This window comes from Macaca nemestrina, chromosome 7, assembly GCF_043159975.1.
Source record: "Macaca nemestrina isolate mMacNem1 chromosome 7, mMacNem.hap1, whole genome shotgun sequence".
In the NCBI taxonomy this organism is placed as follows: Eukaryota; Metazoa; Chordata; class Mammalia; order Primates; family Cercopithecidae; genus Macaca; species Macaca nemestrina.
The window spans coordinates 106,096,839-106,113,296 of record NC_092131.1 but is presented as its reverse complement, the minus strand read 5'-3'; the positions used below and the strand labels follow the sequence as shown (position 1 = coordinate 106,113,296).

General features: G+C 39.3%; 1 protein-coding gene across 15 annotated transcripts in view; it reads left to right on the top strand.

Annotated features, from left to right (window-relative positions):
• The window catches only part of LOC105488365 (A-kinase anchoring protein 13), a 356,595-nt gene that overhangs the window by 276,059 nt on the left and 64,078 nt on the right, over positions 1-16,458 (top strand). For 10 of the 15 annotated variants that reach the window (XM_011752355.3, XM_071100747.1, XM_071100746.1 and 7 more), the window contains 3 exons: positions 1,979-2,171; positions 7,417-7,525; positions 14,894-15,016. In XM_011752355.3, coding sequence (XP_011750657.2) covers positions 1,979-2,171; positions 7,417-7,525; positions 14,894-15,016 — 425 coding nt within the window. The remainder of the gene's footprint in view (positions 1-1,978; positions 2,172-7,416; positions 7,526-14,893; positions 15,017-16,458) is intronic. The other 5 variants (XM_071100751.1, XM_011752360.3, XM_071100749.1 and 2 more) reach the window with 1 other exon arrangement.

Genomic DNA, 16,458 nt, shown 5'->3' with positions numbered 1-16,458 from the left:
GTCACTAACTCAACTGAGGGGATACAGCCTAAGAGTCAGGTGATGCATCCTCTATGTCTCAAATGGCCATAGATTTGATGTTTTCTGCACAGATTTATCTCTCTCTGTCTTGGCCTGTCTTGATTTTCAGATCCTAGAAATTCTTGGATCCTGAATAAAACAATCAAAGAACCAAGGCAGCTAATAAGATGTACTGATTTCTATTATGCTTCTAAATCCACCAATCTGTGTAGATTCCAAATTCGGAGACTCCTCGTCGTTTCATATTCTTGTCTCAACTGAACAGCCAGATTTGATTACTAAAACATTTTCAGGATTAACTTTTGCAATAAGCATAGATCTGGTTTTCTTAGGCTTTTCAAGTAATTTCTTCTTCACTTAGCCCCCCTTCTTATCCCTGGTATTGAAAATGAGTTTTACAGGCCAGGTGTGATGGCTCACACCTGTAATCCTAGTACTTTGGGAGGCTCAGATGGGCAGATTACCTGAGGTCAGGCATTTGAGACCCGCCTGACCAACATGGTGAAACCCTGTCTCTACTAAAAATACAAAAATTAGCCAGACACAGTAGCAGGTACCTGTAATCTCAGCTACTTGGGAGGCTGAGGCAGGAGAACCACTTGAACCCGGGAGATGGAGGTAGCAGTGAGCCAAGATGAGGCCACTGCACTCCAGCCAGGGCAACAGAGGGAGGCTCTGTCTCAAAAAAAAAAAAAAAAAAAAAAAAAGGAAAAGAAAGAAAATGAGGTTTACAGAGACATTTACTTGTAGTTAGTCATGATTTCTATTATATTGAAGTAAGAAAAACATATCCCTTGTTTAATTTACCTACTAGAGAAAATAGAGATATATATAGCTTCATTTCATAATAAGTGATTTACAAAACCAAAATAAATAAATAAATAAAAAATTTAAAAAGCAAATACAAGTCCTGGACTGGTAGGTATGAACTTAATTGTAGCAATTTTCTGTACAGTTTTCCTTGAGTGGAGATAACTGAGTAGCTTTAGTATACCTTCCAATTGAATTCCAGCTCATTGTTAGCTGAGAACATCGTCAGCTACAGCTATGTTTTGAGATCTTGGTTATTTTAAAGAAGTTTCCGCTGCAGTTGTAACAGATGTGAATTATTCTAGTTAGTAACCCAAGGAGGTTAAATCACTAACCTGTCTCTGTAGCCTTCTGCTTACTGAAAATGCTTTTCATTCTGCAAACCACAGAATCTTTCTTGGAGGAATCCTCTTTAAAATGCCAAATCCTGATTGCCTTTGTTCCCTTTACCAATATCCAGGCAAAAAGTTACAGCTCTTTCTACTATTAGACCTGGTTGCTTTTTCAGCATTTGTTCATTAAGGTGTTATATGTGCCTGTTGCAACTAACAATTCTCGGGAAGTCTGTCAGCAGTTGTTTGGCCAGGTGTGCATAGAATAGATGGTAACACTCATGAGTAACACTTGGGTTTTCTGGGGTGAAAGCATACCTGTAAAATTATAAAGGTCAACTTGAACGTAAAATTATAAAGGTCCATTTAATGGACATAAGGGCAAGTTACCCAGTTTGCCTTCTGAAAGTTACTTAAGCTCATATTTTCTCTGTGAGATTTAATTACTTGGCATTAGTACAGTTAGATTCACAAAGATTAATTAGATCAAGGAAAAACATTTATAAAGTATCCGATAACTATGGTCTGTCTGTATAGTATATTGAAAAATATCTGAGAAGTGATCTTAGGTGGTTCAACATTTGGATAAATTTAATGGGGTAAGAAAATCTAAGTGCAGTATTCTTTCTCAGTATTCCAAGATCTGTGGAGGAAAGGTAGGTGGTATTCTTTGTGCTATGCCCTTTTAGACAGTTTTGCTAGCTGACATAGAAATAATACATGAACAAGGGAGATACACCCAAAGGGATTTTGTGTCCTCCTCTGTTTTTGAGACCCAGAAATAGAATGAATTAACTTTTGTGCCCTGTGTTCAGTTTCAGTCTAGAAGGCTTGACAGGAGGAGCTGGTGTCGGAAACAAGCCATCCTCATCTCTAGAAGTAAGCTCTGCAAATGCCAAAGAGCTCAGACACCCATTCGGTGATGAGGAACGGGTTGACTCTTTGGTGTCACTTTCGGAAGAGGATCTGGAGTCAGGCCAGAGAGAACATAGGATGTTTGATCAGCAGGTAAGTCTTAAATATGTCTAATTTGGAAAAAATGTATTTCACAAAATATGAACATAGAAGGCAAGGCTTCTGGTAGTATAAGGCTAGTAGCTATGATTACTTACCCATTTTATGATATACTTAATCTAGCACTAAACCAAGTTTTTAGCACTTAATTAAAAAGGGCCAGGCATGGTGGCTCATGACTATAATCCCAGTGCTTTGGGAGGTTGAGGCAGGAGGATCACTTGAGCCCAGAAAACTCAAGACCAGCCTGGGCAACATAGCAAGACCCCCATCTCTACAAAAATTTAAAAATTAGCTGGACATGGTGGCTTGTGCCTGAAGGCTGAGATAGGAGGATTACTTGAGACCAGGAGTTTAAGGCTGCATTGAGCCGTGATTGCACCGCTGCACTCCAGCCTGGGTGAAAGAGCGAGACTCTGTCTCTAAAAAGAAAAAAGAAAAAAAATAAATAAAGAATGCCATTAATCTGCATAGATTTAAATATTCCATCAAGGCACACTTTTTAAAATTAGGAAACTATCCAGGATATTAAATTGAGTTTTTCCTTCTTATCTGAGACCGTCTTTTACCATCTCAATAGTAAAATGAATCTTGAAATATGCTACATATCGTTATTAATTTTCCCAATTCTCTAAAACATACCCCAAGTTTCTCCTTTGTAGGAAAAAAAACTTTCTTACTATACCTTCCAGGAAATGTCTGTTGATTCTCTCTCCTTCCCTTCCCTACTAGAATTCTTTTTTTTTTTTTAATACTTTAAGTTATAGGGTACATGTGCACAACATGGATGTCTGTTACATAGGTATACATGTGCCATGTTGGTTTGCTGCACCCATTAACTCATTATTTACATTAAGTATTTCTCCTAATGCTATCCCTCCCCTAGTCCCCTACCCCACGACAGGCCCCGGTGTGTGATGTTCCCTGCCCTGTGTCCAGGTGTTCTCATTGTTCCATTCCCACCTGAGTGAGAACATGCAGTTTGGTTTTCTGTCCTTGTGATAGTTTGCTCAGAATGATGGTTTCCAGCTTCATCCATGTCCCTGCAAAGGACATGAACTCATCATTTTTTATGGCTGCATAGTATTCTATGGTGTATATGTGCCACATTTACTTAATCCAGTCTGTCATTGATGGACATTTGGGTTGGTTCCAAATCTTTGCTATTGTTAACAGTGCCGCAGTAAGCATACGTGTGCATGTGTCTTTATAGTAGCATGATTTATAATCCTTTGGGTATATACCCAGTAATGGGATTGCTGGGTCAAATGGTATTTCTAGTTCTAGATCCTTGAGGAATTGCCACACTATCTTCCACAATGGTTGAACTAGTTTACACTCCCACCAACAGTGTAAAAGCGTTCCTATCTTTCCACATCCTCTCCAGCATCTGTTGTTTCCTGACTTTTTAGTGATCAGCATTCTAACTGGTATAAGATGGTATCTCATTGTGGTTTTGATTTGCATTTCTCTGATGACCAGTGATGATGAGCATTTTTTCATATGTCTGTTGGCTGTATAAATGTCTTCTTTTGAGAAGTGTCTGTTCATATCCTTTGCCCACTTTTTGATGGGGTTGTTTGTTTTTTTCTTGTAAATTTGTTTAAGTTCTTTGTAGATTCTGGATATTTGTCCAGATCTTTTGTCAGATGGGTAGATTGCAAAAATTTTCTCCCATTCTGTGGGTTGCCTGTTTACTCTGATGCCTACCAGAATTCTTAAGAGAGTATCTATGCTCCCTGCCTTCTCTTTTTAAAATTTTATTTGTTTATTTACTTATTTAGAGACAGGGTCTCACTCTGTCACCCAGACTGGAGTGCAGTGTTGCCATCACAGGTCACTGCAGCTTCAACTTCCCCAGTTCAAGTGATCCTTCTGCCTCAGTCTCCCAAAGTGCTGGGATTGCAGGTCTGAGCCACTGCTCCTGGCCCTTGCCTTCTCTTTATCACCACCTAATCATATCTTAATTTCTGCTGCTATCACTCTCTTGAAACTCCTGTCTTGAAGGTCGTGGATTTCCTTGTCAGCCAAATCAAAGTAACTTCTTAGTTCTCATCTTCTGGGTGTCCTCATTAACACTTACCACTTTTGACAATCCCTTGGGAAGGTTTTGAGAATTTGAATGATAGGCTTTTATAGCATTGTACCTTACTGCAAGTCTTTTCCTCTTGGGCCAGGAGACTTTGATTAATTTATGAAAGCATTCTGGGATACATCTTATTTCCTCCAAATGAAACATTTATAATTTAAAAAAAAAAAAACCCTTTTGGAATAGATGACTGGAGTTTGGGGCAAAAATCTAATAATACATTTCTAATTAAACAAAAATGTTGACAACCTCTTCCTTGATTTGCTGAGTAGGACTTTGTGTAGAAGTTTAATTTTTTATTGTATCCTACTACAAGGCACTAACATGACCAAATATAAACTTGACACTGAAGGATTATCTTAGTAATTATTGTAGCACTTATGCTTGTGTGAGACCAGACGAATAAAGAGATTTAGGCATAATGAAAATCAGTTAAAGAGTAAATTTTGCCCCTTTAAAAATTTTTTCTACTTGTTCTGATACTTCAGAAAGAGAAAAAATAAGAATATGAAGAATATGCTTGTTGAAGCAAGTGATTTAGATTTACTCAGCCTAACAGTAACAGAAAAAAGAAGGAAAAAATAGGAACAATTCTTGGGTGGCTACTGAGCACAGCTTTGCTAACGGTAAATAAACCAGTGAACAAAATCTTTAAAATAAAGTGCATTTCAAATGTATAGAATCCTTTGGAAATCATGTGCAAGGTAAGGTAAAATACCAAAATTGTGGATTTGTAAACAATCATAGATCAAGACCCATATATCCCTTCAGATTCAGCTCAAGCTCATTTAAATGGCTTGCCTAAGGTGGTGTAAGTGGCTATTAGCTAAACAGTATTAAACTCAGAGTTCCTGGCTGTTAATTTCACTGCTTCGTTCCAGGTTTTGGAGTAGGTGAATTTTAATGAGGAAATAAGAATGATTTAATTTTCTTAATATTGTTTATTTTCTGAGATGGATGTTTCCAGGAATTTGACAGATAACCCTGCATTTTAGTAAGACATTACTACCACTGATGTGTTTCTAAAAATGGACTGTCTTTCTGAAGCGGACTTTCTGATTCAGTCTTTCTAGATTAAGTTGTTGTTTTAGTGCCTTGCTATGCTTAGCCTTCCTGGAATCTCTACTTAGCCATAGTTTTTATCTTGTATGGAACCTCAGAGTGGGTATTTGAGCTGCTTGTATCATTCTGATCTGGATGAGTTGCCTGCAGCCAACTTCCTGTTAAAAGTCTCTGCTGAGGTCATTTTTTCACTGAGGTCATTTTTTAGACCTCACAGTTGTATTTGAAACATAGCAACTGTTTACCTCAGCTGCCATGGTTACACATGAAACAAGCTCTAAATAATCAGAAGTCTGGCCTAATTGAGTCAAGTTCATGCTAGTAACGGATTTTTCATTGCTTCTCTTTCAACATGTGTGAGTCATAAGGAGGCAGATTTCATTCTGTGAAGGGAAGGGATTAATGATAAAGTCAGTTAACAATTGGAATGGGCTCTTTTTTTCTGTTTTTTTTGTTTTTGTTTTTGAGACAGAGTCTCGCTCTGTAGCTGAGGCTAGAGTGCAGTGGCGCGATCTCGACCTCGGCTCACTGCAAGCTTCGCCTCCCGGGTTCACACCATTCTCCTGCCTCAGCCTCCTGAGTAGCTGGGACTACAGGCACCCGCCACCGCATCCAGCTAATTTTATTGTATTTTTAGTAGAGACGGGGTTTCACCGTGGTCTCCATCTCCTGACCTCACGATCCGCCCACCTCGGCCTCCCAAAGTGCTGGGATTACAAGCGTGTGCCACCGCGCCCGGCCAGGAATGGGCTCTTATCACCAGAAGTGTGCTAGTGGACACTAGACAACTGTCTTTCAGGGATATTGTACCAGGAACTTCTACAGGTGGTTGGATTACATGGTCTCAAAGCTGCTGTGAATTTACTGAGAGTTAAATTGTCAAATTTCAGTTACCTTTATGTTCATGTAGAATCAGTATCATCTTAGAAGAGGATAGGGAAGAGATTTAGGCTTCTTTCCAGATACATTGTTGCTTTGTTTGTGACCTTAAAACTCTTTACTTGAATCTCAGTATTCCAATTGTTTAAAACCAGAGGCCAGGCCTGGCGGTTCACTCCTATAATCCCAGCATTTTGGGAGGCTGAGGCGGGCGGATCAGTTGAGCTCAGGGGTTTAAGACCAACCTGGCCAACATGGTGAAACCCTGTCTCTACCAAAAATACAAAAAATTAGCTGGGCGTGGTGGTGTGCGCCTGTAATCCCAGCTACTCAGGAGGCTGAGGCGGGAGAATCACTTGAACCCGGGAGGCGGACATTGCAGTGAGCCGAGATCATGCCACTGCACTCCAGCCTGGGCCACAGAGTGAGACTCTGTCTCAAAAATAAAAATAGGCTGGGTGTGGTGGCTCACGCCTGTAATCCCAACACTTTAGGAGGCCAAGGTGGGCGGATCACAAGGTCAGGAGTTTGAGACCTGCCTGACCAACATGGTGAAACCCCATCTCTACTAAAAATACAAAAATTAGCTGAGTATGGTGGTGCACACCTGTAATCCCAGCTACTCAGGAGGCTGAGGCAGGAGAATCGTTTGAACTGGTAGGCGGAAGTTGCAGTGAGTCAAGATTATGCCATCAGCCAGGGTGACAGAGTGAGACTCTGTCTAAAAAAGTAATAATAATAAATAAAGTAAAATCAGAATACTGTTACCAATATTCTACTATATCTGTATGAAGGAGCATTTAGATTTTCAAAGAACAAGTATTGTAGGTAGTTTGATATTTCCAGTGAAATTATTTTTATGTGATTATGCATCCAGCAGATATTTATTAAGTACTTACTAAGTTTGAAACATTGTTAGGTGCTATGAGGGATACAGAACCACTGTAAAAAATGGATACTCTAATGATCCCCATTTTACAGATGAGAAAACTAAGCCTCAGAAAAGCTAAGTAACTTTTCTGAAATTAAGCAGCTGTTAAGTAGCAGGAGCAGACTTTAACCTATGTCTGTCTGACCACAAGGCCTGTGCTCTCACCCCCTTCTGTACTGCCTTATTTTACTATGTAGGTCTAATTATAAGGTTTTATGCTTACCTAGAAATATGAGAGCATATGCTTACAACCTGTTCTTTACTCTTTTACTTCACAGATATGTCACAGATCTAAGCAGCAGGGATTTAATTACTGTACATCCGCCATTTCCTCTCCATTGACAAAATCCATCTCATTAATGACAATCAGCCATCCTGGATTGGACAGTGAGTATACTACTTTTTAAAAAAATTAAATATATTAAATCTTAACCACTGTTCCTATTATTTTTCTCACTTTAAGGCTTAATAACATTACCTGCGAAAATTTGCTTGCTGCTGCTTTGAATGAATGGCTTAGCACTTAAACAGAAAAGGTGACATAGAGTTCATCATGAGATCTTCCTCCTTTTGCTACCTAAAAATATCCATAATACATTAAGTTTATTGTATTTGTGGGCACTTTTTTTTTGTTTTTTGTTTTTTGTTTTGAGATGGAGTCCCGCTCTTTTGCCCAGGCTGGAGAGCAGTGGTGCGATCTTGGCTCACTGCAAGCTCCACCTCCTGGGTTCATGCCATTCTCCTGCCTCAGTAGCTGGTACTACAGGCGCCCACCACCACGCCCAGCTAATTTTTTGTATTTTTAGTAGAGACAGGGTTTCACCCTGTTAGCCAGGATGGTCTCAATCTCCTGACCTCGTGATCCGCCCCTCTTGACCTCCCAAAGTGCTGGGATTAGAGGTGTGAGCCACCGCGCCCAGCCAGACACAGTTTTTAAACATTTTTTATTTTGAAGTAATTTTAGACTTGAAAAATAGTTATAAATAATGTTCACTGGGGAAAAAAAATTGCAAAAATAGTACAAAGTATTCCCATGTATTCTTCACTTCTAGTCTTCAAATGTTAGAATACTTGTTTCACCAGCCTCTCCCCCTCTCTTTGTCACTCCCCTTAAAGATTTTTTCTGAAACATTTGAGAGAGTAAGTTGTATCCGTAACACTCCTTCACCTCTAATTTAGTGTATATTTCCTAAAAACAAAGATATTCTCTTATATTACCATAGTATATGAGTACCATATACGGGCCTTCTCTGGCTACTGAGTGCTAGCATTAGTATATAAGAGTACCTTATACTCTTATATACTATGATAATACTATATTACCATAGTATAATTATCCAAATCAGGAAATTAATGTCAATAAAATTATGTTATCTAATATGCACACCTTATTCAGATTTCAAATTTTCTCACTTATTTCTGGGTCCAAGATTCAGTCTAAGAGCATATATTGAATTAAGTTGTCATGTCTCTTTAGACCTCTTTAATCTAAAAAGTTCCTCAGTTGATCCCTGTCTTTCATGAATTTGTCAGTGGAGAAAACTGGCACAGTAACTGACCTGAGCTTTTCAACAATGTCAAGCTCAAGAAGGACAAAGCAAGACTGAGACAGAGATTTAGTTCTGTGAGGGCCAGTAGGATTACATCTGAAAGGGGTTAGTGGACCTGTATGCAGGTTCAGATCAACTGGCGATGGAAGTTATGTAGATCTGTCATGGCACCCATAAGCACAGGGCCTTGCGATGCTCAGAAACATACTTGGATTGGATCAGTGTTGTTTGTCACAAAGCAACTTGTTCTTTGAGAAGCCTCATTTTTTATTTTTTAAATGTTGATTTTTTTATGAGTAGTTGCTGTGTGGGATCTGGATATAAAGATTAAATTCTCATCAAAGAGGGAGTGAGTGATACATTATGTTCTTTGCTGAAAGAGCATGTGTCTTGGAGGCTGAAGCCAAGGAAATAAACACATTCTCCTGGTGTTTCTGGGGTTTCCTCATTATTCCCTGATATAATTCAGTTTAAGAGTTGAGAAGCAGATGCCCTGTATTTATGGGATGTTCCATCTCACTTCATGACTTACTGGAATCCTAATTTTTAAAATTTTCACAGTGGAATTAAGACATAATGGATGATTCTAGCCAGACATGGTGACACGTGCCTATAGTCCGGCTGCTTCAGAGGCTGAGGCAGGAGGATCATGAGCCCAGGAGGTCAAGGCTGCAGTGAGCTGTGATGGCACGACTGCATTCCAGCCTGGGTGATAGAGTGAGACACTGCCTCAAAAAAAAAAGAGAGAGAGAGAAAGACATAATGGATGATTCTGTTAAATTTTTTCTTGTTTTCATGTGATTAATATTTCAAGTACAAATCTAGCCTACTTGACAAAAGGTGTCTAATGAAGACTTATTTTCAAAGATGTGTCCCCCAGAACTGTGACAGAAATAGCTTTTCCTGTTTTTGCTTGTTTTGATTTTTTTTTTAATTTGGCTTTGAGTTAGAGGTTTGGCTTGTATAGAATGGAAATTACAATTGAATAGTTTGCAGTGAATTTGATAAGCCAGAATGCTAGCACTCAGTAGCCAGAAAAGGCCAGGAAGGCTCTCTAAGTGAGACATTTCAGCTCAGTGTGCCCTCCTTCTGTGACCAGCAAGCATCATGACATAGAGGATATTGTACTTCTACAGCAACAGATACCTAGTACCAACAGAATGTGTCCCAAAGAGAGACCTTTTTCCTATATTTTGTGACCCACTTTCTTTCCTTGTGGATGAAACACTTCATTATTTTTCCTTCACAAAGCAAGGTGCTTTTGGACTGTGTTTTCAGTTGCTATCCAAACACTATAAATAATACAGCTAACTCCCAAAAGCACTATTCTAGAGGTTCTGACACACAGAGCTTTTCTTCCCATTGCTGATAATTTTTCTGCTCAACTCACCTAGGGAACCTGATTTCAGTAGTAGACTACTGTCAAAAGTAGGGCTTCAAGCAAGAGTTTACACCTTTCATCCAAATATAATACCCTCATTCTGATTTGTAGCGTGCATTTCATGCAGACTGGAATGATAGCTAGCCCCACGTACCTTTCTAATACCATATGCTGCAACAGAAGGACCCATCAACCTTAATGTCACTGTTTCTCCTTAGTTCCTCCTATATACAATTAAAATAGTTTCCCAACTGTATTTGTTATTCTACACTAGAAACATAATACATCATTTTGGAAATGTTAAAATTCTGACTGAAGAGAAGACTAAAACTTGTGTTAAAGTGTGTGTGGTATGCCTTAAGCATCGGGATAACTGGATATTTCATAATTTGCTCCAGACTCAAGTGTTCAATTCCAAATCACTTAAATACTCAGCATGATTCATCTATGGTCATATTCTCCCTAACTGAAATAGTGTAATAGTTAAAATCCTCCGTGATTTTTAAAGCCTAAAATGTTTGGTACACTTAAAATATTTTAACTGATATTTTAAGCACACTTAGTGGCTGTATTACTTTGAGCTTGTTACCGAAACTCTCTGCCTCAATTCAGCTGTTAAATGGGGATGATAATGTGATGTGGCTTAAATCTGACTTTATTTGAAGTCCATAGCATATTTTCTGTCACATAATGAGCACATGCTGTCATTGTGGAGTGTGATTGTTCACAATAACCGGAACAGCGCCAGGGTCCATTTTTCTCTGCCCAGAGCTTCAACAAGGTTAGACGTTGCTCACCATTGCTAGAACATTGTCTCTTGTTGTCTTGCACTTGGCTGTTTATTGTGAGCGTGCTTGTTTAGGAACAGAATGTTTTCTAAACTCATCCTAATCTCACTGCTTTCCAGCTTTTACCTGTGCTCTTTTTCCTTCTAAAGAAATTATTAGTTGCCTCGACCACAGTTTATCACAGCTGTCAGTAAAACTTGAGCATTTCAGAAAATGTATTTCCACTGAGCTGTTGTCCAGAATGTCTTTTGTTGGGTCATTTGCTGGATTAGAAAAACAGTCAAACTTGTAGCATTATTTCTAAGCTGGGATCTGTTTTTTAAAAAATCTATTGATGTAAAGGAAAATACTGAGTAGAGAGGGTGACTAAAATATTTCTGTGTCACTTTCTGGGGTGGAGAGCAGGCAAGCAGTACCTTCTTTAGGAACCACAGAGGACGGGAAAAGCTGCAGTGCCTCCTGTCTTGGACTTACTGTCTTGATTTGAAGGGTGAGATATGATGAGCGTGACTTGCCGGCCATTTTTTAGGGGGTCACAGTAGCACAGGTGCTGGCTGTGTCATGAGGCTTGGTGCCTGTGAGGACTGCCCTGAGGGAAACCTCTCCATGGAATGTGTGCACAGCATTTCTCCTCCTTGCATCAGAGAAAGATTGTGTGGGGCCTTTTTCTCCCACTGTACTGCGAAATGTAGATGGTTTCTTGATAGAACTTAAAAAAATTTTTTTATTTTTACATGTATAGAATTCAGTTATGACAGATGATCTTTTTTTTTTTGATACGGAGTCTGGCTCTGTCACCCAGGTTGTAGTGCAGTGGTGGGATCTCTCACTGCAAGCTCCTCCTCTTGGGTTCACACCATTCTCCTGTCTCAGCCTCCCAAGTAGCTGGGACTACAGGCGCCTGCCACCACGCCCGGCTAATTTTTTTTGTATTTTTTAGTAGAGACGGAGTTTCACCTTGTTAGCCAGAATGGTCTCGAGCCTCGGCCTCCCAAAGTGCTGGTCTTACAGACGTGAGCCACCACGCCCGGCCCAGATGATCCCTTTCTATGGCTGTATTTTTAACCTTTTCATTGCTCCCACCCAGAAGATGCTTCAAATAATAATCTGCTTGATTACATCCCTGGAAACACATTAGTGGTGATATGTTGAAAGGGGTATTGGACCCATTAGATGTTTTAACTTCATATGCTTCTTAATGAGATTTCATTTTCCCCTTCATTTTGTGTGGTGTGTTACAGGTTGAGCATCCCTAATTTGAAAGTCTGAAATGCTCCAAAATCTGAACCATTTGAGCACCAACATGATGCCACAAGTGGAAAATTCCATGTATGAGGCCTTAACAAAATTATGTAAAATATTATATAAAATTACCTTTGGGCTATGTATATAAGCTATATATGAAACAAATGAATTTCATGTTCAGATGTGGTTCCCATCCCCAAGATGTCTCATCATATATATGCAAATATTCCAAAATTCAAAATCTGAAATACTTCTGACCCCAAGCATTTCAGAAGGAATACTCTATGTGTATCACAAAGAAGGGCACTTTCCCTTGGGGTCATTTTTATAACTTCGCTTATGGCATGTGAGTTTGCCAAGTTTCTTAAGCATGTTTTGATGGGAGCAGTAACTTGTAATTGTGTGGCATGCATTAGACTATGACAGCTAAGGCCGTCTTGAGAGCTGAACTGTGGCAGTTATATATCTGTACCAGATCTTTAAAAAGGTAAAGGATCTGTGTGACCAAAGATCAAGGTGGGCCTCTGGAAAGTTAGGCATCAGTGCTATTGAGGATATTTTATCTCTGTTTCCTGGATTTCTTCTCTAACTGTGATGGAAATTTACTGAAGTATGTGTATATCTATGTGTGTGTGTGTGTGTGTGTGTGTGTGTGTGTGTATATAAAAGTGTATATATATATATTCTTAGCACAGTTCTGTTTGGAAAAGATAACATTGACAAATACATCAGAACAAAAATGTAATCAGACTTCTTTTTGATGTTATTAAATTGTAAGACTGGAAAACTTGCGTGTTCATTAAATACATATGAAATATAAACTTTAAATCAAATACCTTATAAAATTGAATTGCTATGTTACCAGAACATTTCCTTTATATAATATATATATGTTGGAGATTTCTGTTTGTCAGGGATACACTAGATACTCATCACTTAAGGTTTTTCCTTATGATCTGTGATTTTGTGACGCATGAAAGGGATGTTCTTAGATTCTGGGTAATAGGAGCAGCTCATTTTCATTTTGTAAATCCGTTTCACATTTGGAGGCACATCAGAACACACAGTAGTATCTTACTTTTGCACAAGACTCTCACTGCCTAACAAACTAGTGTGTATTTGTACCAACATTTCTTTGATCTATTACGTGCAGTGGCTGCAACAGCAAACAGTGATGTCACTTAGCATTTATCTGGGGTATGGAGTTGCTTTCATATTAGATAGGTACAGGGCTTTTTCTCTCATTTCATTTAGGACATTGAGATTCCAGAAAGTCGGATAAAGGGAAGTTCGTTTATTAATGTGTTTATCGAGTAAATATTTGAGTACCTACTCTTTTCCATATACCAGGCTAGACAGTGGTAGGAGAGGGGAGAACTCACAGGTAGGGTTGCTTTCCTCACCACATTTACAGATGAGAACAAGTGAATCTAATAGAAAATGGTAAATGCAGTAACTTAAACATTTGATGTTATAGGACTGACAGACCTAAGGGGTCAGAGAAGGCTGACTGAGGAGAAGTAATATTAAAGTTTGGACCAGAAGGAAACTGGGAATTAGCTGGGTGAATTAGTATGTAGAAAGCAAGACTGCGTAATTTCGGCCTCTTGCCTGAGGGAAATGGAATCATTTACCTGAGGGAAATGGAATCATTTACGTTGATTAAATTGATCCAATAATTGATTAGAACACTTCAGGCTAACTATGGGGAGGAGAGATTGGATCAGTAGAAGGCTTGTTATGTTATGTTATGTTATGTTATGTTATGTTATGTTATGTTATGTTATGTTATTTTTTAAGACGGAGCCGTCGCCCAGGCTGGAGTGCAGTGGCGCTATCTCAGCTCCTGCCTCAGCCTCCTGAGTAGCTGGGATTACAGGTGCCTGCCACTACGCCCAGCTAATTTTTTGTATTTTTAGTAGAGACGGGGTTTCACCATGTTAGCCAGGCTAGTCTCGAATTCCTGACCTCGTGATTTGCCCGCCTCGGCCTCCCAAAGTGCTGGGATTACAGGCATGGGCCACCACGTCTGGCCAATAGAAGGCTTTTGCAGGATTCAGGTTACAGTAGTAGACCATGTCCTAAACCAAGGCAGAGAGCAGTGGCAATAGGGGAGGAATAGAGGCTGAGCTAGAAGACAAAGTGAAGAAACCTGAGTGAAGTGTGATATAAGGATTCAGAGATAGTGCCCAGGTTTCCGTTTTGAGTAATGAGTTAGATGTTGGTACCACTCACTAAGTGAAGGAACACAGGAGGAGGAACAGTTCTGCAGGAAAATATAAGTTCACTTACCTGCTTTTGGAGCTGTAGCTGCCTGTGGAACATCCACCCACAGGTGAGCAGGGAGAGGAATGAGCCTAGAGCTAAATAGAGAGATCTGGCTTCCAGATTAGAAAGATGTGACTCACCAGTGTCTTGTATGCAGATTGTCGTTAAGAGGTAGAGTGAATGAGGAGATTTGGGGTGAGGGAGAAGAGAGCCAGATATGGAATCCTGAGGAACACCACTAGTAGATGTTTTTAGTATACTTTTAAGAAAGAGAACCCCAGGTATGAATTGTGATTATTCTTGTTTTCATAATCTAACAGGTATGTATTTATTAGCCGAATTTTTTAGAAACTGCATTAGAAATCTGTATATTCAGAAATGGAGATGAGAATGTAAACAAATTATTACATCATTCACCATTTCCCGGAACCACATAGTCCATTGACATTATACTGTTTCCCCGTATGCTGAAGGTCCTGGCGTAATCTGTGCATGCTCTAATGTCTTCTGTGAACCTCCTCAGCTCAGCAGCAGATGCGGCCAGCAAGGCGGATCTCCATCAGCATCCCTCCGCTCCTCCTTAAGTCTAAAACTCTCTTTTCTCTTGGCTCTTCTTATTCCAGTGATGAGGAGGAGGAGTTGCATAGTAAGTAAGCAACTTTGGTGTCCAGTGACTGTTCTTGAAGGTCTGACCAGCTCAGAAAATGCTGTAGGCTTGGTACTAAGAAATTGTTTGGAGGCTTTTAGCCCCTTGCATGCCATCCTTTGTAAGTCATTTGTCTTTATGCTTGCCTTTGAGAATTGGTTTGGATAGAACATTTGTTGTCTTCTGTGTAGTACTAACACTGAGCCACTGGCCTCCTGATTCCAGGGCACAAGATATCTTTCCAGCACACAGATACCCTCAAAGGTGTAGGGGATGTGTTCCCATCCCATTGTGTACTCTTTGTAATAGTATTGTGTGCTAATTTCACAAAACTTTTTATTTCACAATGTAAATTTTATTTTCCTTGTTTTGTTGTTCTGTCTCATGGGACAGATATCTAGATGTTCATCTGTGGTATTTAAAAGCTATTTTTACACTTTTTTTCTTCTTTTCAGACCATTTCTTTAAAAATACCTTTCCTTTAAGATTAGACTCTATGGATTAGAGGGAGGGAGTTATATATGTATTTATCTCCTACTTTCTCTCTCCTTTTGAACTTCTATTTTTTCAGTTCTTTGGATAAACTGTAGGCTTCAAATGAATACATTCTTACTTGATAATGCCTAGTATAAAAACTTTACAAGGTATCAATTTAAGTAAACTTGGAAAAGAAATAAATTCCCCCTTCATGAAAATTACTGTCTTCAATTGTGGAAGATTTCTAGAATATTCCAGGATTGCTTTTAGTGGAGAAACCACTTATAATAGAAAATTAAATAATGAATTGTTTTTACATAACTAGTATTATGAGTCTGAGACAATTACCATACCCGTATGATTAAGCACCCCAATTCCCTACCACTTGCTGATTCTAAGTTTCAGCAGTATTAAGTGTTGCTCAAGCTGGCATTTTCACACTATTCTTAAAGGGAAATGCATTATGCACAGTAAGACAGTTAATTTGCTTTTAAATGGAGGCCTTATTAAAGATTTGGTATATTTTTCACTAATAAAACATGTTTGAAAAATAGACACAGAATAAGATGATCCCAGTTGCAATAGGAGGAAAGTTGTGAAAATCTCCTGTAACTTTGGGTATTCAGAAATTGTCAAAGCTGTTTCATTTCAGAGTATTTGTAATAGGCCAGATGCGGTGGCTCACACCTCTAATCCCAGAACTTTGGGAGGCCGAGGCAGGCAGATTACTTGAGGTCAGGAGTTTGAGACCAGCCTGGCCAACATGGCGAAACCCTGTCTCTACTAAAAAAACAAAAAATTGGCTGGACATAGTGATGGGCACCTGTAGTCCCAGTTACTCGGGAGACTGAGGCAGGAGAATTGCTTGAACCTGGGAGGCGGAGGTTGCAGTGAGCAGAGATCATGCCACTACACTCTAGCCTGAGCAACAGAGTGAGACTCCATCTCAAAAAAAAAAAAAAAAA